This window comes from Myiozetetes cayanensis, unplaced genomic scaffold (genome assembly GCF_022539395.1).
Source record: "Myiozetetes cayanensis isolate MyiCay16 unplaced genomic scaffold, myiCay2020 scf2-11, whole genome shotgun sequence".
Lineage (NCBI taxonomy): Eukaryota > Metazoa > Chordata > Aves > Passeriformes > Tyrannidae > Myiozetetes > Myiozetetes cayanensis.
Window position 1 is genome coordinate 32,462,323 of NW_026087411.1, and position 26,500 is coordinate 32,488,822.

General features: G+C 39.4%; 1 protein-coding gene across 1 annotated transcript; it reads right to left on the bottom strand.

Moving 5' to 3' along the window:
- Positions 1-767: 767 nt before the first annotated feature.
- Positions 768-16,846, bottom strand: YIPF4 (Yip1 domain family member 4). Its single transcript, XM_050315852.1, has 6 exons — positions 16,573-16,846; positions 13,086-13,239; positions 10,059-10,230; positions 7,834-7,911; positions 5,908-6,021; positions 768-3,419 (listed from the first exon to the last, which is right to left on the bottom strand). Exons 1-6 carry the CDS (start codon positions 16,655-16,657, stop codon positions 3,282-3,284), a joined length of 741 nt encoding a protein of 246 aa, XP_050171809.1. The 5' UTR covers positions 16,658-16,846; the 3' UTR covers positions 768-3,281.
- Positions 16,847-26,500: the final 9,654 nt, after the last annotated feature.

The following is a 26,500-nucleotide window of genomic DNA, read 5'->3' on the forward strand; positions in this document are numbered from 1 at the left end:
TTTTTATCTCCCGTAATCAGTATTTTACTTAAGTGACATGTTATACTAAATTATTTCATAATGTTTTTAGGCTAGTGATGTTCGTAAATATATTTTTCAAATATAATTAAGTTTCCTACAGAATATTTTTATTAGAAGGACCCAAATTAGCAGAGAATGCTGTGACAGGAAAATGATTCAAGAAATACCATGTGTAAAGAAAAACTAAAAGAACAAAACCAAACCCACAAGTATGTGTGCCACCCAGGCTAAGCAAAATTGTCCTGGGAGTAAAAGAAGCAGCTTTTAAGCCTGCTTTACTGCTTCAAGAAAAGCACGAGGGGTAGTGATAACATTTACAGCAGATCTCAAGCTGTATTGTTGTTATTGGTTTCATACACTTTTCAAGTAAGCATAACTTTTCTGATACACAGCAGAGTATGTCTGACGGGTAGAAGAGGGAAAAAACTATGTGCATACCTAGCTGCTCTACAGAGATCATGCAAAAAGCACATCTAAGGTGTGATATCCGTGTTTCCACTTCAAAAGGAGGTGTTGCATCTTAGAAAGGCAACTTTTTTGCTAGATGAATATGCTCTAAGTTTCCGGTTTTGACAGATTGAAACAGCCTATACATTATCACAAAACTTCGTCATAGCCTCAAAGCTATTGATGTTATCTATAGCATTCATATGTATCGGTGATAAGTATAGGAATAGAGATGTGTCTTAATTCATCAATATTAATTATTCAGTATTAATTCAGTAAATATAAATGAGCTTCATACATTCTGTAAACAAGTTTAATTCAAAACTTTTATAAAATACATCTTGTATTTACACACATACCTCATCTAAAAATATGAGTTTGTTGAATGCAAAGTTATTACAAACTATCAGAACCATTTGAGAGTTGTTGGTACATATTTCTTGCACAGCATATGCAAAAGGTGACCCTAGAGATACTAAGATTAAAATGTGCAAATCTGCAATTGTGTACAAAATATGTACTATGTTAAGTGCATATCTACATTGCATATTACACATGTGCCAAGTCTGTGGAAAGGAATAGTTAAAACTGCAACTATAAATTTCATAGAAAATTAATGTAGAGGAAATTGAGATACTTGGAGATTCAATAGAACGTTCTTGCATCCTTTCAATATTCATAGTCATGTCAGATGCACAGGACCCATTAAGGACTACTCATGAACAACTATGCAAAGAGGAACTAACCTTAAAGCTCTCTGGCAGCCCAGTAACCTAAATATGTCCTTGCCCTTCACCTTTGTGGGGATGGTAGTTAAACATGTATTTACAGGGTCTGGGTGGAGTCTCGTAATACTACTTGCATATTCCTGTTAAAAAAAGCAATGTAAGTAATGAAAAAACAAGGTAAGACCAGGTTATGCAAGATTCCAAAACTAATATGCTTTTTTTTAAAAGACACCATAACTTGCCTTTTTTTTTTTTTTTTTTAAGAATGTGGCATGAATGCTCTTAAAATACTTGTAGATAAGAGCTAAGCTGCTGGTATAAATTGGTTCAGTATGACTCTGCAGTAATTCTACCAGAACTTCTGAAGAAGTCAAAAACCAGGTGAAAAATCCATTGCTCTACCAGTTTTTCTCCTTTTACATATTACAAGCTTGAGTATTCCACTACAATTTATGTCCAGCATCAAGTAGTTCTGTTTAAAAACAACATAAGCATCAGCCAGGAAAGCAGACTGAATAAGTAAAAGGTTTGTGGGAGAGTTGGAATTTAATTATATATTTTGTATCAGTAATGACTGGTAAATATAAGTTACCAAGATGGCAAGTTCAAGAGCCTAAAAAGCTGAAAAACTACAGTTCTGATATGGAAATAAGTCCATCAGGGACCAAAGACAGCCCTTGCTATTACCTTATCATGGCTGGTTTTTATTTGCAGCATTACAAAAAAAAAAAAAAAGAAGGGAAGGGGAAAATGGAAAACACTTTTTTCCTGTTATCATAAAAAAAAAAATTAGAAACTTAAGATCTATCTGTTGATACCAAATACTGAAGATTGCAAATGCCTAAGTTCATACCACGCAAAGTGAACTTCAGGGGACTTCCCTTGTGAAGAAATCTTACCATAAGGACCATTACATAAGCAATCAACACAGTACACAGGAAATATTTAACATGTCATCACATTATTACATAATCCTTGGAGAGTCAAAATTAGCAAGCCTGTAACTGTTACTAAGGCTGTAACTCTCCCTTGTTCAGTGAAGGGAGAAAGTGGCCTTCCAAATCTTTATTTCTCTTTACAAGGGATCAATATTAATGGTGAGGAAAAAAATGGATGTGTGTTAAATACTGTGCTATTAAAAGCAAAACAGAGCAAGATGTTGTAAAACATAGTTAGGGAAGCATTATTTTTATTTTGTCATCATAAAATAACATTGTTTAAAGATCACACAAATTTGATGGATCATCTTTTTTCTCCAACACTAAGCCAGCACTAGAATTGAGAAAGGTGTTCACCCATTTCTCCATAAATTTATACTTTTAAGTAAAATAATTTGATTCTCTAAATATGCATTTTAATTAATTATGTCACACTGTAAATATCTTGCTCCTTTGGTCAGAGATAGTAAATGAAGACTTCAAATATTTGTATCTTCAATTTTTAAAAATCCAATATACATCCTTAACCAAGGAGTATTTACGGTACACACAAGCCATAGATACAAAATACACAGTATATACATGTTTTGAAAACAAATTGGAATTTATAAAAACTCAACAGCCAAATCAAAGTAATTGAGGCACTAAATTAAAAGTAGTATCTTCTTGTCTTGATTATACAGACTATTCTGTGAACAATCAGGACTGTTTCATAAATATATATTATCTACAGAATTTGCTGTGCCAAAAAAAGCCAGCTGTGTTTAAACTCAAAAGAAAAATTGCACTTTGAGATTTTTACAGTTAACTTCTCATTTTTTCTTCTTGAACATAGTAATATGGTCCCAGTGCTTTTGGCACAGGTATTGAGTTGTGGTTTTGCTACGCTTTGTTATAAAACACAAGGTTCTTTTATTTTGTTCATTAAAATCTGAAGAGTCTTAAACAAACCTAGAACTTTGATACAAATCTATATAGCTACAATTGCTTCATTAAATAATATACACAAATATGCTCTTCGATCTTAAAACATCTTGACAACTGGATACAAAACAGTCACTTGTATTATTTCCAGTCTCCTCGATCTTACGCACTATCAGTCTGCAAGTGACTAAAATATGGTTTCTGGCCCCATCTCAACACTAGATCACACCCCAGTGTACAAGGACAGAAAATAAATGTATAATAAAAAGATTGGATAAATTAGAAGGGGTTTCTTGGTCTTGAATTCTTCTCCAACTAGTAATGATGCAGCACTGTATGCAGCCCAAAAGACTCCGAACAGCTGAAAAAGAAGATGAACAGTCTTAGCTGACACCACGAGAAAGTCTCTCCAAATACCATGATAAAAATCAGTTCTTCTCTCAATAATAATAATAATAATAATAACAATAATAATTTTGGGGGGAAGAACTCCACACACACAAAGTCTGTACCACGCATTTTCATTGAAGTTTAGAGAAACAGAGCATGTTATTTTCATTGGAGACAGTTTTACTGAAGCGAGCAGCTAAGGATCTACAGTAAGCTTTCTCTGTGTAAGACATATAGATACCACAAACCAAGCTGTAAGCTGTAATCTCACACACACCAATAATTTGAAACCTCACTGTATTAAAATTCTTTCTACCTTGAGTGTCCTCAACTATTACCCCACACACACCTTCAAGCAAAAGAGTTACTGTATTGGTATTTCCTCCTACAACATACACCAGAGGGTTAAAATTAACATTTTTTATTTCAGGATTCATTTAGCTCATAAACTTTTCTTTCCTTATGGTGCCCTCACCTCAAGATAACTGAAACTCATATTCCTATTCCTTTCAGGTGCAGTGAGAAGCCTGCCAAAATTCAACCTTTATCAGAGACTATACTGCTTACTAAATTGAGGTAGAACCAGTTTAAACGACTGGTAGGAAGTAAAATTACTTATGAATATATACTAAGTTATATAAGTCAGCATGCATGCTTTTCAAGAAAAAATGTCTTGAAGTTAGAGAACTTGACTCAAACCTCAAACTAACAAGATTACAGCAAAAAGAAATCAGACATTATTATCCTCTAGCAGCACCCTGAATATTAACAAAGAAGGAAAAATACGTAAAACTGAGTGGTATGCAAAACCACTATACTTTTCTGCAAGATACAAGACCAAAAATGGCAGACAGAATAGGACCCCAGCAAGGAACTTTTTCCACAATTCTGTCAGAGAAGCTGAAGCCCTCGAGGGATCATGTGGTCTATTTAACAACCACTATAACAAAAAACCCAACCCAAACCAAACCAAAACCAAAACCAAAAAACCACAAAACAAACAAAAATGAACAAAACCAAAACCCAACCAAACAAACCACAAAAACCAACAAAACAAAACAAACAATAAACCCCAACAAACCCCAAACAAACAAACAAACAAACAAAACCACCCCAAAAACCCAACCAGAAACCCCTAACCCACCACCTCCAAATTGCATGTCATTGCACAGTTCTGATTTTGCTGCCTTACCCGAGGCTGCAGAGATGGACAAGAAGAACAATCAAGATCATGACCGAATTCCCTAAGATACTTTAGGAAAACTGCAGCAATTAAAGCAATCGAGGTGCACTGACTGCAACTGGAAAAGAACTGGCTGGAATTTCCCTATTTCACTTTAAGTTCCCAACTTCAGGGCTGTGAAATTTTTCCCCAAGCACAGAGCCATAAGTAGTTGTATTTGTCACAGCTTAAGTAGTTTTGGCCATATGGGGCTTGTAATGCATTTTCATACTTATGGTGCAAAGGCAAGAACCTCACAGAGATTCACCCTGACATTAATGTAAGACTGTTAATAGTAATCAAGTAACAGAGGCTTCATTAACATACATTTATTTTCAAGTTATATATTAGTTAACTGGTAAGTTAATGATTTATTTTCTGACTATCAGTTAACAGTAATTGCAAGTTATAAAATCACAAATGCAGCAATTTTTGTACTTATCATACACTTCAGTTATATTTCAATTATACTGTTTACTAGCAAGTTAGAAGGACAGAAATAACCAAATCAACAGAACAAACGCCCCAAAACCACACAGCTTAGCTTGTAACAAAATTTTCCCAGTTAACCTTTCCAGAATTCCGTAAGTAAGTTCAAAGGCTCCCCAAAAGGGTTTCAAGAAGTACTGGAAGTGTTCAAGAACATTATGCAGTTCTATCAGGGAACGTTGCTGGTTTCATAAAAGGTGTGCAGCAGCAGGTGGTATCGGGCAGGTTATTCTCGTGCCTCACATTCCACAACCGTAAATCAGAACAACACTTACCTCCTCTGCAAAGGGTACTGAGAGCTTTGTACCGCTATACCATGGGAAGGTCTCAGAACAATGACTAATATCATATTCATGCTAGAGCGACTAAAAATAAATTGGATGCTGGGGGAAGGGAGAGGAGAGCTTATTTTCAGGTTCTTCTTTCTGAGGTTTTATTATGCATCCTCCGGTCAGAATGAGAATCCTTTTTTTTAAATGCAACTATTAGAGCATAGCAAAATACTTAAATGTAAGCTAGCCTAGTAACAACAGGTGTTGTTATAGCAACAGCTCTGTATATCCCTAAGCACTCGGGAGCATTTAAGACAAAATTCACCTTCCACCATGCTAAACAAAAGGATCACAGAGTTCACATTGTAGTTCTAAAAATTCTGACACATCGTTTTTCTGAAGAGATTAATACTTGAAGTGTTAGGAAAGTGACTTAAAATTAACTAAACAATTCTCAGTAGATGATATGAACTTACTTTTATTAGGGTAGAAACAACTTCAAATGATCCAACCACCAAAAGTACAGGTGCTATGACAATGAGGGGAAGTAGGGAATATCCTATTACACCAAGAACTTGGCCATAAGCAACCTGAAATTTTCAAGCACATATAAATAAACTTTACAGTACTCAATCTTTGCCACCAAATACAATTTGATCTTGTTATAACACTGTGAATAATGGTAATAATGTGTTAGGTATTCATGAAATTTCAGCTAATGGAAGCTTGCTAGAGTGAAAATTGTTTCTGTATGCTACCTCCTGGAATTAGAAATACCTTGTCTTTTTTTGTTGTTGTTTTTAGACACTGTAAATGATCGCTTTTGAAGGGAGTATTACACAGGTTAAATACGTAAATCCACCCACCCCTCATATTTTCATGTTCTGCCTTAAATAGTTCTCAACTGGCACTCTCCAAGCAGTGTGCATTTATACCTAGGAGCACAGAACTGCAACAGACCTCTCAGGTTGTCAGAAGCAGCAAAACCATAATTTTCTGCATTAACATACTCATATCCATTATAAATAAATAAATACATAAAGTACATGAATGCTTTGGGTGCCAGTGGAAGACCTAGACCTTGATCCCTCTAAGGCACAGAATTCTTCTGATTTCCAGCCTAAATTTATTATGACTATCTTGAACAGAGTTGTTCGAAGTATTTCCATAACTACTTTTAGCTTCAGAATGAAGTATCTGATTTCCCCCTGCTGGAGTTCAAAATGTTCCTGGGCCTAGCTGGGCTTCTTGGATTTAACAGGAAAAGTAGTGGGATCTTGTAAGCACTCTCTTGTTGACAATGATTGCCCACAGGGAGCTCTGCAGACCTACACTTTCTCCCCAGTTTATACACTCTGATAATTTCACATTGTGAGCCACAAAACAGATTGATTTAAGGGCATCTAGATTGTGTTGATATGCAGAAATACAATGCAATCACATTTATAACAGCTTTTTCTTTCAAAACACCATTCACACAAGAAGACTCTAGCAATTATGATTGAAAGAAAAATCTGAAAAATTTAAAGTAAATAACATAGAAAGTCTGCAAAGTAGTGCATCATTAATGCAAGATGCATAATAAAAATATAAAAATCAATCATCACCGAATATTTAGTTCTTCATGACACAGTTCGGTGCATTTTATTCTGTAAATACATTTTAAGAAGTTCCACTCTCCTGACTGTTACACTGTAGCTGTCTGTGGGCCCGGCTCCAAGTTATTTTTTGTTGTTTACCCCTGAATCGCTTAGTGACTCAATTTGTAAACAACTCAAGCAGCTATTCCAACTCTGCTGGTGCAAGCAGCTGGAGGAAGGGATGCAGGCCCAACCTTCAATTGGCTTTGCAGTTGAGGAATATGCATTGGCTTTCATCCTTTAAGGGTTTGAACTGCATCAGGCTAACGATGAAAACAAACACTGGTAGGTGCTTTACCTACAAGGCTATCACAAAACTGCTGTTAGGCCCCACTAAAAAAAAAAAAAAAAGAAAATAAATAAAGGATGGTGCACAAGCAGTGTAAAGGAGGAGAAAGGGTCCCACTTAGGTCAGTGACCAAAAAACTGAAAGCACTTGTCCCTCAAAAATGGACTTCACTTCCGGATCACAGGAAGCTATTAGAATTTCTGGGACTCACAGTACAACCTTCCAGGTTGTTTAACGCTTCTAAGCACACCATCCATTGCACAGAAAGATTAGCTGACTACTTCTGTATTTTAGATTTCATTTTGGAGGCCAAAAACCTGAAATGTTGACTTTACACTTAGCAACCGCATCCATTCTTAGCTGGCTACAAGGTCCAAAGCCAAGCACCAAGAAAACCCAACTACTGCTGAAAAATGTAACCAAGAGACTTTATATTACCTCCCTCTACATCCTTTTTGCACACAGGTACTTACCTCTCCTCCAAGAACTCTGGCCAGTAAAAAAATTGTCAAAGATCCAAATATCCAAATAGTTATTATCCAAGAAACGACCTGAAGAGATGAAGAACAATTCATTTATATGAATCATTTTCATTGTCAGAAAGGAAAACTCACTTCCATTAATCACTTTCACTGCAGTCAAGGATTTTATTATGCAAAACTGAATTCTGAATTGCAGCAAGAATAGTTCTACTTAGTAGCACAATGCAATTTGCAAATAAAATTAAGAGGTTACCTTTACAGAATCACATTTATGGTAAATTTGGTGTACATGCAATGCACATGCAATGTGTTTTGTAAGTATTGCAATAGGAATAGGAAGTTTAGCTAAAAGTACCCTAAATGTCTTCACATCCCACCTATTACAAAATGCGGGCTCAGACAGTTTTTAAAGTCAGTCCAGCCAATACAAGGAGTTGGAATTTTCCTTCTTCCACCCTTAAAGATGCCACTTTATTCTTTACTCAAAGAAGACAAAGGACTTCAGTTCTCAGTGGAACTTGGTGATGATTACAACTTAACAAAAAGCCCTAGACTCCTGGGACCAAACCTGTCATTATTTTTTCTTGCTTCTTTCATAGTTCTGTTCTTAAGCTGAAGAAGAAACCTTAAAATCATCCTCTGGCTTCAAAGTAACTTAGCTATTTTTGGAGTTGAGTCACTGGGAGGACTAGAAATGAAGCTCTCCTTTTTGAAATGCCTTTTTAGAAGGAAACAACAGTATCAGTACAGTCTCTGTATTTCCAAATGTACATTTACTGAACTTAAAAAATTAAGTCAGTACTCAATTCAATATTTTGCTTAATTGAAAATTCCAGATTTCCAGAAGAATAAAATAGGAAAAAAAAGAGATAAAAATCACAGCACCACTTAAAAAATCCTAAATATTGGCTTCATGCTATTTGTGAAGATAGCACATGGCCTCCTTTTACTTCCTGCTTTCCTCCACTCGTCTAAAAGACGAGGATGAGAATAAAGTCTTAGAGCAGGAGTGTTCCTCTCTCTCCAGGTTTATAGCCCACCAATCAGTTCACCTAGACTAGCTGCTGTCAGTCATCCTGTTGCTAGCTGCCAGCTTTCCCTCCTCACTCCCACATTGCACTTTTGTATCCCTATGGTAAATCCACTGCTCCTAAGAAACCCTAGACCTAGTGTTCCTGTACAGGAGGTACACCAATTGCAGGAGGTAGCTCATCTGTCACAGAGTCAAGGAATGGCACTTACTTTGCTGAGAGGACAGGTAAGTACCCAGAAGACTTGAGTAACACAGTGGTTTAATCTACTCACTTAAAGCCTCATAGGAACAAGATACTAAGGGTCTATTCTTAGTCAGCATTTGTTACACCATATGGAAGCCAGAGGTCCCAGAGGGAATTTTATCCCACCATTCACACAAATCCTTTAATAAGCACTTTCTGCTCATTTACATACGGCTTATCGCTATACTTCATTGTATTCACAACAACTGTAACCACACACATGAAGATTTCCAAAGCAGGATCACCTAGGCTTACTTCAAATTGTTATTGTAATTGATAACACTTCTTTATTTTAATCTGAACATAAAGAAAAAAGGTCACAGTGTTTATGGGGGCTAATTAAATGTGCACAATGCCTCTGAATATCTATTCACCTTAGAGTTCAAAAGGAATTATGGAAAAAGTCGACTGACCAGAGGAAAGTTATTTGATTGTAACTGAGTAGGGAGGACAAAACAGCAAATGGCAGAAATGAAGATTAAATATAGCAGATAACAGCAGTGATATAGTATGAATCAATCAAGCAGCTTTATTTGTCAGAAAATTAAAATTCATAGCATCCAAACAAATGCTTTTCAGTAGCATTTTTTAGCAATAAAAAGCAAGTTAACAAAAGGTCAGAATTAAAATGGAAAGATTCACTAATATGACTATAAACCCATTAGTATCAATCTGGTTCCTCTAGAAACCGTATCTTTCCTTTGTTTTACTGTATAAAAACAAAACCTGACATTTCATCATGATTAACTTATCCGTGGGCTATTTAATACATTTCTTACTGCTGTCTTTCTACCTATTAACTTGAGAAATAGCATTTGAAATGCCCTGCATTAGTATGTGAAAAAAAGGCTTTCTACCTACGTAAGAATGCAAATTACTTAGTAATCATGTCCCCAGATTTAGCTTAGATTTCTTTTTAGGCAGAAAACTTACACCTACCTTAAACTGCCCATATAATGAAATCATTGAGAAGAAGAGGACAACTGCCAGAGGACCCCAAAAGTCTGGATTGTCTCTCACTACCTGCCTATTGAACCCAAGAGATGGCATAGGCATCAACACACATCGAATTTTGTAGTAAATATCCTTCAGATCAATGTCGAGTTCTTCCCTGAAATTGTAAAGCAGGAGAGCATTACTAAACACCACAGTAATGAAATAGAGCATAAAAAATCAGTGCAGGGCACACAGTAGGTTTATAGAGCGAGTCTCCTGTCACCCACAAGACTTCCTGAAGCCACGACCAGCAAAGGAATAGTTTGTCTGCAATAAAGCAACACCATACCTTCATCCCACATTCAGTAACTGGTGTGACAGTTAGATTTATTTAATTATTCAAAAATAAATTACATGATTGAGAATAGAAAACACACACAACATACCCAGGCCAGGTTGGATGGGGCTCTGAGCAACCTGGTCTAGTGGAAGTTGTCACTGCCCATGGCAGGAGGTTTAGAACTAGATGATCTCTGAGGCCCCTTCCAACCCAAACTATTCATGATTCTAATATCCTAGTAGATTGCATTAAGACAGCAGGTCTATTTTTCTGACACACAAGAACACAACACACTCGTACCACTGTAACTACTTAAAAGTCACAGACGTACACACACAAAAGTAGGATGTCTGTGTATTTCTATGCCAAGCAGTTTGCCATGAGCACACTTTCTATGGAAACATTTTACTTCGAATTCTACGAGAAAGAATACCATCATATTCACTAATCTTACAGCACTCCAAATACATCAGGTAAAAACAACTTTTTTAAAATAAAATGAGAGTTTAACTTCCTTCACCAATAGTAGTTTACAGCAGACCAGTTTATGCCAATTGTTTCATTTCTGGCTTGATTTCAATATGGGCAAAAATAAATAAAAGCCACTTAAACTATCACTAAAATCTATCCACAGATCTGCTTCCTGCTACATGCTCTCTGCAAGCAACTATAAATTGATCAGAAGACTATTCTGCCCAGGAGACTCTTTAACAGTAGATCTTGCCCTGATTGTCGTAGCATCATGGGAAGGAATCAGACTTTCTAAGTAAGGGGTAATCCACTTCTTTATGTGCTGAACCTCAGTCATGACTGAGGAGCTCTGAAGAGCTGCAAGACACTTCCAGAAAATATCCTGCTCTACATTTAAGAGCACAGTAAAGAAAAATGTAGAATCATATCCTAAGTTAGGTTGGACTTGATGATCTCAGAGGTCTTTTCCAACCTAGTTGATTCTGTAATTCTGTGAAGACCATTTATGAAGCTTTTGTACAAGGCTTTGATTTTTGTTTATTTTCCCCCCTCAGAAAAGCTGAAGTGAGAAATAAATGCAAAGACATGGTTCATCACACTTTGTCTTTTTATTTATTTATTTATTTAATATTAAATAGTGCTCATTGAGTCTCTCAAGGCGATTTTTGGATTCCTATTACTGAAGCTACTTCAGAACTATATAAAAAACATTTTTCTCTCTGAATCTAAGAAGTAGACTAGAAGCATCTATTTTCCTCCAGTTATCTAAAAAGGATGTAGAATTCCTATACTTTACTCCGAAGACTGTGTAACACAAATATTTGCTGTCTGGAAATAATTCTTTGTCATTGCCTAGGGCTTCTGACAGTTTCTTATGTGAATGAACTGTCTTTTCCATGAAGCTGACATTTACCTCACCTAAGAAGGTAGCTGTAAGAGGAAACAAGTGTCTGGAGCAAGGATGCCCAATGAGAAAGTAAAAAAGAATAATCTCACTTTATTGAACAAATCATTTGCACTGTAGCACCACATAGATGAACTTTCCTTAGCTGGCTGCTGTTCTTTCTATCCTTAGTAGGATTCAGATTGCAAGACTTCATTATGACACGTGTTCTGGGACTAATCAAAACTGCATAAACTGCATAAAACTGCATAAAAGTTGCTTCATGATCGTTTCCCTGTTGTGATCTCCTCACTTGCAGCAATCAGCAGCTTAGAACACCTAGCTGTCTTTAAATCATAAAAGACAGAAATCATACGTTGTCACCTCAATACACGAGTCTGTTTCTTAATTAAAAGCTAGAGGTTTATGAAACACTTATTCACACAGGGAGCTATTTCCCCACACTTTAAACTGAAGTACTTCTCAAGTATCAGCGTCGTTATTAAGCTCTCCAGACATCCTTTCTCTCCCAACACTCTCACCTGAGTTCTCCAAAGTACTCTCTGTCTCACTTCAATTTTGTAAAGCATCATTATGTTTAATTCACACAGAAAAACACCGAGACACTGAGAATGAAGTTGCTTAGGTGCAGACCCAGGCTGCCTGACGGTGCAGCGTAGTAATCTTAAGACACAAACTTCTGTCAGCCAATCACACTCCTGTGTACAGAACAAAGGATGCAGAGATTTTCGGTTTCAAGGACATTGTCTTTCAACACTGGCATCCTTTTAATCTAGCTTTATAATAAAAGACAGCATCAAAGATTATAAAGTTTGTGCTACCTTGGTTCCAACATCCCTACTATAACCTTGATTCACAATGCTTTTGCTTCAGAGTAACTGACAGAATTGGCTTAGATTTACTTAAGAGGACTCTTTCCACAGGACTGTCTTTGATTCTTTGACAGTATTAAGAAACTTGCAACAAGAGTGCAAAAAATAGAAAGATTACAATCTCACTTTTTTTTAACCATTACAGGATCAACAGATAAAAGCAGAGAACCTATAAAAGCTTTATACTTATAGAGATTAATAAAATTTGGGTTTACCTCCTCTTCCTTCCTTCCTCCCTGACAGCCTCTCTCTTACATTAAAAATAAAACCCATAATGAGAAACATAATGTTTTCATTCCTGCACCAGAAAACATTCATTGGTCAATTCTGTCACACAGAATTCTGGTTACAGCAAAAGGCTGTGGGACAACGAGAGGCCACAAGGTCATTGTTTTTCCTACAGAGCTAATAAAGATAGATACCCCAAAATAATGACAACATACAGGAGTGGCTTGTTATCTTCTGGGTCATCATCTTCCACTTCCAGAAGCCAGCCATACCCTCTCTGTCTTAGGAATGTAGTTGCAGTAGATTCTTTGACGAATTCTCCTCCAAGATTTAACTTAACATCTGGAGTTGTTATGGAGCCACTCAGATCTTAGAGAAAAAAGGGAGAGAAATATAGATCTTTTTATGTCTTGCCAAAAGCCATTTGGTTTCAAAAGTACTGGAAGATAAACAATACACATACAAAGCTACATGTGCTGGTCATCACCATGAAATATTCGAAGTTATAGAATAAAATTATACTTTAACAGATACCTAATTTGAAAGCATACTTGTGGTTTTAATGCAATAGTACCATTGTTGTGTTAGGTCTCAAATCACCAGGCTTTAGCTTTTATATGGGACTCTTGTTTTATGACACAGTGTTGTGGTATGACAGAAAGGCTTCCACTTCTGCTGTATCATTAAGTGTTTAAAGGCACAAAAGGAAGTAACTAATAGTCTCAACATGCTTTAAGTTGTGGATTATTTTTTCTGACTATTTTCTACCTCCTTTGGAGCACACTTTTGCACAGTGGCATTGTTACAGCCAAAAGAACTCTCTGTTCCTATGTGAAATTCTTCATAATAGGAATACACCTGAAGATGTCTTCATTTGTAGCGTGCCTTTAATACAGCTGAAAACGTTAGAGAAAGAATACTGTCAGGGATCCTTAGGCTCCAGCCAATAAGAAATACAAGGAGTTCTCTTCAATATGCTATGATCTTGCTCTGCCACAGTACTAAACAAAACAGAGGGCAATTTATCTATGTTCTGGTTGTGTCAAAATCGCCAATAAATATTAATTTTGTTTGCTTGTTTTATTCAGTTATACACAAATGAAAAATACAAAATAGTATCAGAAAGTAAACGAAACGACTCGAAGAAAGAAAAAATATATGAGGGGAATAATTATTCCTTTAGGATACCATGGATTTCCATTATCTGGTAGGAAGGAAAAATCCAAACAGAAGCATGCTAATTTTTTGTACAAAGCTTATTACAAATATATTGAGAGACAGAAACTCTCTTCTCATCCAACAACTTTTTACCTCACCACATAAGATCTTTTTTTGCCTTTCCATTGTTGCGTTTTTCACACGTAAAAGTTCCTCAGCACAAATTTCCCAAAACACCCAGTTATATAGCAAGTTCTTCTGAAACATGTACTCACAGAGGTAAGTCAGGCCACAGTTGCAGATTACATATGTGACATCTTCTTTAAAAATGCAACAGTTTTATAGAAACAAAATTTGTATAGTGACAGAATCTCACAGTCTTCAGCCATCATGTCTTAAGTGTTCACTGATCACTCAATATCTCAATTAATTAATCAATCAGAATTCTCATTCTGAAATCAGCTTGATAGGCCGCTCAAGCTTAAATTTAAGCTTCTCCAAAAATGGTTTTCAATCATTTCATAATCATGAGAGCTCTCACCAGACTCAAGCAAAACCTTCCTCTACTGTTTACAGAGGGAGGAAAAGAAGAAGTCTTAATGGCTGGGCATCAAGGTAGAGGAAGCCTCAGAAGTTCTTTCTTGTCACTAGGACCCTTTTGTCATTTAAAAATATTTGTTTCTGCTAACACTTCTTTGCAAGGAGACATTCTTGCTCTCTATGCATAAATGCAGCTGTCCAACTAAGCAAATACAACATCCAAACAGCCATGTATTTCTCTTTTCTCAGGGATAGCTAACAATCCATCCTGAGGAAGGAAAACTCCAACACTAATCTTATTTACCAAGACTCCTTTTAGCAGTCAATGATCAGTGGATACCGGCAAGCACACTTTTGAACTGTGAAACCTACTAACATGATCTTAAGTCTATTTTGCAAGACATGAAGCTGCAGAAACCAAGGGGGAAGAATTGGTCATCTCCTCTTGTATTAGATGCTTTGAATGAGCTGGTTAATGGTGGGAACTGGGCACTAAAAATCTGCCAAGAACTGAGGGCTCTGATGCTTCCTAGTGAGACTCTGGGTGCCTTCACTCCTGCTGTCTCAGGCTGAACACCACAGAAGCAAAATTTAAGTCTCTCAGATGCCTCATTTCAATCATACACTGTGGAAAAACAGCTTTCAAAAGTCATGGCTCCTAATTTGGAAAAAACAGTACAAGAGGCAAAACAACAGTCTGTTCTTCACACTGTATCTGTGCACTTAATTGAGAACACCTCTCCAGCATTCTTTCTGACAGCTCCTGCCTCTCATGGAAATAAAACGGGCAGACAGAACAGCTTATTTTTTTTTTTCCATATGGATCAAGATTTAGAAGACATAAAAATCAGAGTGCAACATGCAGTACTTTAGTTTTGTCATATCAAGCTGTTCAACTCCGCTTATGTCTTCCTTTGCTACGGTAGGTACATGCAGCATTTTGCGGACAGGACTACACTTGAAAAGCAGGAGATCACACCTTGCTTGTGTTCACAAGGAACACAGAGCCAAGTCAGATTCAATACAACCTACCAGAAAGGTGGCCGTAGTGGCTTGGGTTCAGCATTGCCCAACAAATACTCCAAGGGGAAAGCAGAGGTACATGGATGCTTTTTCAGGCCAAGGTGAAGCAGAAGAAAAACCAAACAAAAAACCCAAAAACCAGCATCAAAAACCAAAAAACCCAACAGCCATGACTGTAACTGTCGATTTGTATTTCTTTTCAGAAGGACTGGGAAATGCAGCAAAGAACAGGTATTTTACAGTAATTCTTCCACTTCAGCCATTCTTTTCCAGGGTGGGGACACATGAGTAAGGATTTAAATGATTCCCTAGTCATAACTGTATGAGTAACTAAATATATACATAAAAGCAGAATGCTTGTTGTTTAAATGGGGAGAACACAAAAGATCACTCTCCACCAAAGTAAGTTTGCACAGTATTGACTCCTGAATGCTCAGTTTTGTAGTACATGGCATCCTGGTGCACCACTGCTATTTGTGCAGCAGTTCGGCAGCGGGCCGCACTTCACCCCCTAAATTAGACACAAGGCTTCTTTTTCTCCTCATGACTGTGCTGAAACGAGACACGACGCAGACGCCTCGGCACAGCATTACAGCAAACGCGAACACAGGACACCATCTCCGACAGACACCGAAGTGATTTTCCAGCAGGGCGGAGGTGACAGCGCTGGCCACGGCTGTGTCGGGTCCGGGCGCAGCCTCGGCCCCGGCTCTGGGAGAAGGGGACACTTGGGGCGCCCCGGCCGGCTGTGCCACGCCGGGGCTGCCGCGGCGCGCAGGGCACGGCAGCGGCTCGCACCCGAGGGCAGCGGACACCGCGGCCACCCCGCTCCGCCTCCAGCCACGACACCAACCCCGGGGCCGGCAGCGAAGAGGGCAGGGAAGGCCCCTCCTGCCCCGGCGGCCCGGCAGCCACCCGCGGCCCCGCCGAGCCCTTCTCTCGGGGCAGCCAGCGAGGCCCGACCCGCGGCCCCGCGCTCACCTTCGGCGTCCGCCGAGGAGACGAAGGTGAAGTCCCCGCTGCTGGGCGCGTAGAGCGGCGGCTGCTGAGCGCCCGGGGGCTGCATCTCCCCGCCCTCCGCGGGGGCTGCGGGGCCGGTGAGGGCGGCGAGGGGCGAGCGGGCACGGGGGCCTGGGGCCTCCCGGGTCCCTCCTGCGGCGGCGGCGGCGGCGGCGGCGGCACCGAGCCCAGGGCGCAGCCGCCTCACGGGGCGACAACAAGCGGCGCCGCCCCTGCCATTGGCTGCTCGCAAGGCGCGCCCGCACTGGCCGGCGGGGATCCAGCGCTCACCGCATCCGCCTCGCCCGGGCAGTGAGGTCACTTCCACCCCGGTGGGAGGCTGCTCCTGATGGGACGGCACACCGCGGTTTCCGCCATCTCTCACTTCCTTCCCCTCCTTCCCTTTCTTCCTTTCCTTCCTTCCCTCCTTGCTTCCTTCCTTCCCTCCTTCCTTGCTTCCCTCCTTGCTTGCTTCCTTCCTTCCTTCCCTCCTTCCTTCCTTCCCTCCTTGCTTCCTTCCCTCCTTGCTTGCTTCCTTCCTTCCTTCCCTCCTTCCCCACGGTGACACTGGATCCGTCCCTGGAGCCGTGCAGAGCCTCCTGGGCAACGCACAGATGCAGTGGTGGGATAGGGAGCAGGGGCTACAGCCCTGCCGTAAGTCCCCACCGTTTGCCGGCTCCTAAATGCATCCCCTGTTCCAACACCGCCATCCAGCCAAAAAGAGTATGCCCTGGATATTTGCTGCTTTCAAAATGCCCACCCTGCCACCAAAGAAAGAGTAAAAATTCCTCCAGCAAATGCTGCTCCAATGGGAGGACAGCTTCTCCAACGTGAAACAGCCACCTTGCACCAGAGGCTCTGGAGGACTGCTGGGCAGCACTGGCCGTGCTGCCTCTTCAGTGCAAGAGCTGCTGTCATCATCATGGGCAAGGTCAAAGAACTGAGGCCAGATGTTTGCATCCAATCTGACTTCCAGAACCAATCTGAAGGCTGGCAGCAGAAACTTGCCATCTGAGACATCCTGGGATAATGGCTTCATGCCCTCACAGAATCCCAGAATGGGTAAGGTTGGAAGGGACCACAGTGGGACATCTGGTCCAACCTCCCTCCTCAAGCAGGATCTCCTAGACCAGACTGCACAGAATTATGCAATACCTGTCTGTTGCACTGCTTGGTCACCCGCATAGTAAAGAAGTTCTTCCTCATGTTCAGGGGGAACTTCCTGTGCATCAATTTCTGCCCGTTTCCCCTGGTCCTGTTGCTTGGCAGCACTGACAAGAGCCTGGCTCCATCCTCTTGACACCCTTGCTTCGGATGCTTACAGACACTGATGAGATCCCCCCTCAGTTGTCTCTTCTCGAGCCTGAACAGGCACAGCTGCCTCAGCCTTTTCTTGTAAAAGAGATGCTCCAGTGCCCCAGTCATTTCCATAACCCTCTGCTGGACCCAGTCCAGGAGCTCCATATCTCCCTTGTACTGAGGATCCCAGAACTGGTCACAGCACTCCAGAAGTGCCTCACCAGGGCTGAGTAGAGGGGCAGGATCACCTTCCTCAACGTGCTGGCGATGCTCTTCCTAATGCACTCTAGGACACCATTGGCCTTCTTGTCCATAAGGGCACACTGCTGGTTCATAGACAGCTTGTCCCCAAGGATCCCCATGTCCTCTACAGAGCTGCTTTGTGCTGGGTTGTCCCCCAGCCTACACTGATGCAGGAGGTTATTCCTCACCAGGTGCAGGACTCTGCATTTGCCACCTCACCACCATCTGCAGCAGTTTTCCCTGAAGCAGCAGAGGAAAAATCACATATAATTGTATGTAACTTATTTGTAAATTTAAAACCATCCTGATAGTGCAAAATACCCCTCCAGATCAGATTTTCCCTTTAAAATGTTGAACAAACAAGACATATGGTAAGAGCACCTCATTTTGTTGTGGAACTTCTTTGTTACAAGACCTTTGCAATAGGTTTCTTTCAGTTTCTAACATCTCTTCCTCTTTACTCAATTACAGCGAGCCTGTCAGTGTTCAAGGAGCTTTGGGGTGATACTCTTAGACATATGGTTTATTTGTAGGTAATCCTGCAAGGAGGAGCAAGTTGGACTTGATCATCCATATGGATCCCTTTCAACATGAGATATTCAATTGTATTTACCTACACTGTTAGGAGTGTACTGTTCTCTGTTATTTCTGGGGTGTCTTGGATGCTTTTGGAAACTGCACCATCCAGACACTTCTGTTATTGGACAAATTTAGACTCATGAAATCACAGGATCATGGAATCATTTAGGTTGGAAAAGACCCTTAAGATCAATCTAATCATTAACTTAACACTACTAAGTCCACCACTAAACCATGTCCCTAAGTGCCACATCTACACAGTTCTTGGACACTTCAGGGATAGTGACTCCAGCATTTCCATAGGCATCTTGTTCCAATGCCTAACCACCTTTCAGTGAAGACATTCTTCCTAGCAGCCAATCTAAATTTCTGCTGCAGCAACTTGAGGCTATTTCCTCTTGTCCTGTCACTCGGTACCTGTGAGAAGAGGCTGACCTCCACCTCATTACAACCTCCTTTCACACAGTTGTTGAGAGCAATCAAGTCCCCCCGAGCCTCCCTTTCTCCAACTAAACAATCCGGGCTCCATGAACTGCTCTTCACAGGACTTGTACTCCAGACCCTTCACCAGCTCTGTTACCCTTCTCTGGACATGCTCCAGCACCTCAATGTCCTTCTTGTAGTGAGGAGCCCAAAACTGGACACAGGACTTGAGGTGCAGCCTCACCAGTGCCAAGTACAGGGGAACAATCAGTTCCTTGGTCTTGCTGGCCACACTATTTCTGATAAAGCCCAGGATGCCACTGACCTTGTTGACCACCTGAGCACACTGCTGGCTCATGTTCAGTTGCTATCAGTCAGCATCACCAAGTCCTCTTCTGCCACGCAGCATTTCAGCCAGTCTGTCTGAAGGCTGTCGGGGACAGAGCATGGGGTTCTTGTTACCCAAGTGCAGGATTCAGCACTTAAACTTGTTGAACCTCATACAGCCTCATACAACTGGCCTTGGCACATGAATCCAGCCTGTCCAGATCCCTCTGCAGAGCCCAAACTCCTTTCTTAGTTTTTTTTTGTGTGTGTGTGTGTTTGTTTTTTTATTATTATTATTTGTTTGCTTGATTTTATTTTTTTATTTAACTACATATAGTGATGACAACAAAGAATGCCATGTCAAGGAATTGCTTACACTTTAGGCAAAACTTTCACTTGCTTCATTGCAATCCTTATTTATTGAAGTAGGGTTTTAAAGGGGTTTGGTGCCTATCTCCTAACAAAACCAAAACCATAAACTACTAGAACAAGGACTTGGAAGTGTAGGGGACAAAAGTAGGGTACCTCGTGATAACATGAGGAGTAGCCCCCAGGGCACTGTAAAAAGGTAGGAGGAGACAAAAAGACAGTGGTGAAATGTCACACTCTATCAGCTTTGAAGAGGAAATTTGGGACAATGATAGTTAATGACTGAATATTATGCAATAAGATGAGTCACAAATGCACAATTTATTAAAGAGGAGCAGTGACAAATGAGATTGCATGATAGGCTGGGTGGCTAGTTCTGTCCCTCCTCGTTTCATAGTTTCATGCGCTGGACTCCACGTTATGCATGTGCTGTATCATTTTCTAAGTACAAGTAAATCACATGTAGGTTGATGTGAAGGAGATGACGGTTTCGTGACACTGCTGATGCCTAGCGAAGACAAGATCTTGTTCGCTATTTGGAAATATTTTCTGTATTTTCTCATTTTCTGTGGTTCTGACTATGATCTCTGTATGAACGTGGGCAACTAAGTCACTTGATTTCTCTGCTTTCAATAGACTATTTATAAAGACATTAATTATCATTCATTAACTACTTTATAAACATGATTTTGATAATATAAGGGAACTTCCTTCAATTGTTTCCTTTTCTAGGGACTTTTTGACCAGCTGAGGTCCAGGTGGAATTTCACAGAGACGAGACACTGAAGGAGACAAAGGAAAGATGTTCTGCCTATGCTTACCTAAAATAAGAATAGCAGGTAGATTTTCAAGAGTTGCTCCTCCTGACGCCCTGTCAAACACGAGCAGTGAAGGATCGAGAAATACACCTGAACCATACACTCCTTATTCTTCTCATCATCTGCTCAAATACTAACATTTGTCTGTCCTCCCCCTCATTTCAGCCCCCTTCTGGGCTGTGCCAGAGGAGGGCGCTCTAGCACTGCCTTTGCCAGATCGAACCTTGTCCGGGCTTCCAGCTCAGGGTGGGATTCTGAGAACAAAATAAAAATAGTGTTTGAAACCAGCTGAGTAACGCTGTTTCACCCCTACACTGCTACTAGGTTTCTCAGCATTTTCTGCATTTTCTCCTTCTGCGCTCTTTAGAAATGACCTTCTCTGATTAGGGCCAGACTACATGTAAAAATGTGAGTGATCATAAATTTCTTCAGTTGGTCTGCTGAAATTTAGGTTGTCTTGTAGCTCTTTGCAGGTAACCACCCATCCATAACTGTTGGCAAATACTGGCTGTTGGCAAATGCTGGCTTCACTCCTACCACCAGTGGGATGATTTGCTTTCCCTCTGGCTTACTGTATAGTAGAAAGAGAAAGGAAAAAGGGAAAGACTCTATGGTTTAGTCTAGATATCAGAGTCCCACAGTAAACGTCTTAAATTATGAATTAATTTAAGTTAATTAAGTTAAATTGTGTGAATTAAAGTCACCATATTTCAGTGAAACCATTAAAGAGCAAATGAAGTAAACACGTTGTAGATGCACTCCTTCCTACAGGTAAATATTTGCTAACTTGACCACTAACTCTAGACAGAAAAACGGGTTTTTGATAACTTCCCTATCATAAAATTTCAAATAGTTATGAACTGGAACTTGCTTTACATCAAGAAACAGTTTTGTATGTTTCTGGCAACAGGAAGGCATTACACAACTAACCCTTTAGGCAAACAAGATATTAAATAATTGTACAAGGAGGAAACTTGTGGAGCAGGAAACTTCAGATAATATGGAGACAGTTTTTGACAAGCACTACAACACTTTACTGTTTACTGTCTCTTAACTCACACCATAATAAAGTATATAGTGCTGAGAATGTGTTGTTTTAACAACCTCCGAAGTTTGTAGACTATTAGAACTTGAAAATACTTCTATCTCATTTAGAAAAGTAATTTCTTAGACATTTGCACTGAAGTCTTGATATGTGATGTATCCTAAATGCCACAAAGTACCAGATACTTCAGGTTAGTAATGCATACCATAGCCAAACAAATATGACAGACTGGCCCCAGAGTGGGCTAATCTGCGTGAACTGTAAGTCAGATTGCAAAGTTCCTTCACCTGACCTACTGTTGACTTTCTGTGAGGTCAGTCACTGGATACCAAGGTTGAAAAGTTTGAATAATGTTTGCTAGTGCCACACAATCCAGTAACTGAAATGGAGATGGCAATTCATATGTCTACCTTTGATGGCATGGAAAAAAAATGCTTCTCTTGGATTTGTTCCACAGAAAGATCCCACTGATCTCCTATGAGTTACTTTCCCTGGGCTGAGGGGTCATTTATATTAATTACATGATACAGTAGCTGATCAGTAGGCTGTGTTTATGCAGTTCTGCAGACAACACTTACCATATATTTCATGGCATCAATATCTATATATAGTTATATAGATATATAACTATACTATAGATAGTTGTAGTATGTGAGGCAGTAAACATCTAATTCTGTCTAGCTGTTTGCTGTGATCAAGATATTATAAACATGCCAAAACAGTTCACCTAACAACATGACCTGTTTTTTTTTCTCCATTCCATTCATAGCTGAAGGTATCAGAAATTTGAGAAAGCTATGCTTATTATACATGAATCATTTGACAGCTATTGAGGATGGCATAACCTACGTTGTAAGATGAGTCCCTGATTTACCAAATGACCTTGAAGAAATACAGCTAGTCAACTGCTATATCTTCAGTGATGCTGTGGAAATTCTAGGTAGTTATAATAGTAGTAACTTTACAAATTGAATATGTGTGTTTTGAAAATCAATACATAATTCCCTAACACAAGAAAAAAAGCATATGATTCTATGATAATAAGTCCTTTTTTGTTCTAAACAGTATTTTAACTGATGGCTTAAGTGACAGAATGGAGGATACACTTATAAAATTTCAGATGATACTGATCTTGGAAGGCTTACAAGCCCTGTTGGAATACAGAACCACAAATAAAATTGGATGCATTTAAGAGGAGGTTTAGAAACAGCAATAGGGAATTCATTATAGATAGATGTAAAGGGCTGTAGCTGGGAGTACTCATCACATTCATTAATATAAATGGAGATTTATCTGTGTAACAGAAAAGAATCAGAGCTCTTCTGTGAAGGACAGGAAAAACTATGCTATTGCAAAAAAACATGTGCTGGTGAGTCCTGAAAAACAAATCTGTCCTCAGCCTCAGTATGATTATGAAGAAAGGCACAGAGAAGTTGAGAGAGAGCACCAAGAAGTTAGAGCTTAAGAAAACATGACTTATGAGAAATGGTTTAATTTTGTTTTGGTTGAGACAGAAGTCTGAAAAAGAGCTTTCCCAGCGGACTTACAATCTTTCATATTTGAGAAATGCTTTTCTCCAAAATAACACACTGAATCAGCAGCTTTAGGATTATTTGGATTTCCTTGTTTGCAAGTCAGACTGGAGTGAGCATAGTATCATATCCTCTTCTGGAAGAAACATGTCAAAAAAATTAAGAGAGAGAGGATATTGTACAAACCCCAGATCTTGCAACCTGTAACACCTCTTGATCTTTAAGTGATTTCAAGGAGTGTTCACTTTATCTGTGTGCTTTTTATGAGCTCATTTTTATTAGCTTTGACATTTCACAAATATGTGAATTAGGGAAAGCTCTGAAGAAAAAGGTAACAAAGTCTATAACCTGATGGATAATAGGTAGGTGTTTTACCAGTTTGGTTTGGTTTTTGTTTTTTTTTTTTTTTCAGTTAGATAGTATATTTACCTCACCTAGCAAAGAGAAACTTTTCCTACTGGCAGAACAGTTCTAATATAGTTACATCTCTATAATTCACTACAGGAAAATTTACTGCTGGACAGAATATGCCAATGAAAAATTAGACTTCTAAACCGACAACAGGATGTTTAGACCATATTAGTTCTACAAAAGAGGGCATTAAACAGAGATGTAAACAAAGAGCTATTCTGTAGTTATTTGCCACAAACAAATACTTACTCCACAGCAAAACACCAGATAGCTTATTGGAAGTGACTTTTACTGTCTGTAATCCACGACCATTTTGGCTTATAAGAAGTCATCATTTATCCCTCTTTCACAGTAAGCCATCTCTCATTTAATATATGGTAAGAATTTACACGTGGACATTATAACAAAGATGCAGGTGTGCTCTCAAGTTCTCATTGTCATCCGCTTTACAGGAAATGGTTGTTTTCTGATACCTTTTGGTCCTGGTGTAGACAAGCCAGAATGCAGTTTCCAGGCCCTCATCATACCCAAATATCCCAGGAGAGCACTGTCTACACAAGGAACCTCCAGACAGAGCTAAAGAAAACAGTGGAGTCACTTGGCCATTTCTGTAAAAAGTGGTGGCCAATGAAAGGCAGTTGCAAAAACTCTGATCTAGAAAGCTGCTGACAGAATAGAGTTAATGGCTATTGTTGAACCTGAAGAAGAAAGTGTGCATAGACCGGGAAGGGAGCCTTGTTAAGAACAAGATCATGGACAGTTGGTGGTAAAAGTTCAGTCCTGGAGACTGAATGAAGATAGGTGACCCTTTTTGTTTTATTTTGTTGTTTTGCTTTGTTTTGTTTTGTTTTGTTTTTTTGAGGGTGATTGCAATTAAGGGACCTTAGGGAGAAACTTAGGGGGAAACCAGTAGCTCTGACACAATACTGAGAAATTAGAATCAACAAGAAATATTTATTTTGTACTCCAGATGCCTGTGCAGTTTTGTTGCCAGCTGGAATCTCAGACATAATAAGACCAAGCTGGAAATGTGAGCTACAGAGCAGTCAAGTTTTGGTGAGGTCGAGAAAGAAAATAAGAGCCAGATGAGGGCTTATGTCTGATGATATGCCAAAAGACTATGAGCACTGAGGCCATCTCTTTCCTAGAGTTATAAATGGGTATGTAAAGTTTTTCAGTAGAGAAGAGGAAAGAAGAAAACAACTGAAAAACATGCCTATTGAACAAATGATGTTGCTCAGATATCTGGGGACAAATCTGTACAATTCATTTGACAGTGTTATCAAACTGAATTGCTGACTTCACTCATTTTTAGCCTCTTGTGCTATTCAGCCTTATTGTTCCAGTCTGAAGACCTTCTGCTTTCTATAAAAAAATTAACAAAATCACACATAGTTTCATTATTGTAATTAAAGGACTATTCTCTTCTTCCCAATGTGTTGTGTTGTCTTTTATCCTAGAATATCATGTTTCCAGAGGGACTGCACTGCAATGGTAGCCTTTTACCCTCACTTTGTGCTGATGTAAGTAAATACTACAGAGCACAGCAATAGAAAATCAGGCACAGGAAATATTATGTTGTGCAGAGAACTGGTGTGTGTTCCATGTCTTGTGAGATCAGAAACAAGTGCCATTAATTCTAGTCCTTGGAGGAATCCCTTACTTATCGTAAGTAGTGGGAAAATGTTTCTTGGGACTGTTGACTGGGTAAAAAAAGCAAGCATCTGAAAAGCAATGTTTTAATCACTTTTAAAAATGGATAAGTGAGCCTTTGGAGGACTGTTCTAAAGAGGAATCAACTGTAGCCTGTGGACAATCTCAGTCCTACCAAAAGAAAGGCATAATAAGGCTAGACCCTAGTTGTTCCTTTGTGGAGTCACTGAATAAGCTTCCATTTTGTTGTGCTGTTTTCCTTGCTAAACCAGCACATTTCTGTACTTCTCTAAAATATTTAAAGTGAAAAATTAACCAGCAGTGTTTGTCCCTCCATCCTATAAAGCAAAGGAACCTGAGACATATGAAGCTGATTTTTCCCATTCTCTAAGTTGCTTTCCTCAGTTTTTCTCCACAATATGTTGAATCATATTCTTTTATATTTTGTAAATGCTTGTAGTAAGCACAGTAGTGCTGTCTAAAAACATGAACAATTTTAGGTTTGTTTTCACAGTCTGTGCCCTTCCTTCCTAAAGATCTGATGATTAACAAGTGGAGTTATAATGCTATTGCTACACATTCACAACTTCAGGATAAAAAGATGCTGATGAGATATACTTAAATTATCAAAGCACAGATATATCGGATGCAGGAAACCGCACCCTGCAGAAGATCATTGTTTGTTGCTACAATACAGTATAGTGTACGCTTTCAATGATTTATGAACGATCATTTAATCTGCCTTCCCAGCCCTCTGGACCTGAATTAGTCTCCTGATAGCTCTGATTAACTTGACCCCCTTCAGTCATATAATGCTGGTTTTGCCTGTAGATAAGCAGCTTTTGGTTCGTTGTATTTGGACTGTTTCCCACAAGTGGTATAAATGTGTCCTTAATGCTTCTTACAAGTTTGTTAAGACGATTAGAAGGATGATTGTAATATTTGTTGATTACTATCCACTATACTGCTAATCCATTAGCGGTGAGGAAAGGGAAGTACACAGCATGGATTTGAGCATAAATCTCAAACAGTAGCACTTGTTAACTTTCAGCAGCTTATGTATTTTATTGTGCTCGTTGCTAATTAAAATTCTTACACGGAAAGCTTACTTCACCCTAGGCTTGACCTGCCTCATATGATGCACTGAGGGGGCAGTTTCCTTGAATTAGGGTTGTTTGGGCATGTGACAAGTATTCTCTGATCACCTTCCT

Excerpts from the sequence above, each read along its gene's own strand:
- YIPF4 (XM_050315852.1), bottom strand. The coding sequence starts at position 16,657 with ATGCAGCCCCCGGGCGCTCAGCAGCCGCCGCTCTACGCGCCCAGCAGC. Across the intron at positions 13,240-16,572 it reads CTCCTCGGCGGACGCCGAAG|ATCTGAGTGGCTCCATAACA; the intron begins GTGAGCGCGGGG and ends TTTTTCTCTAAG. Across the intron at positions 7,912-10,058 it reads CATTATATGGGCAGTTTAAG|GTCGTTTCTTGGATAATAAC; the intron begins GTAGGTGTAAGT and ends TCATCTCTTCAG.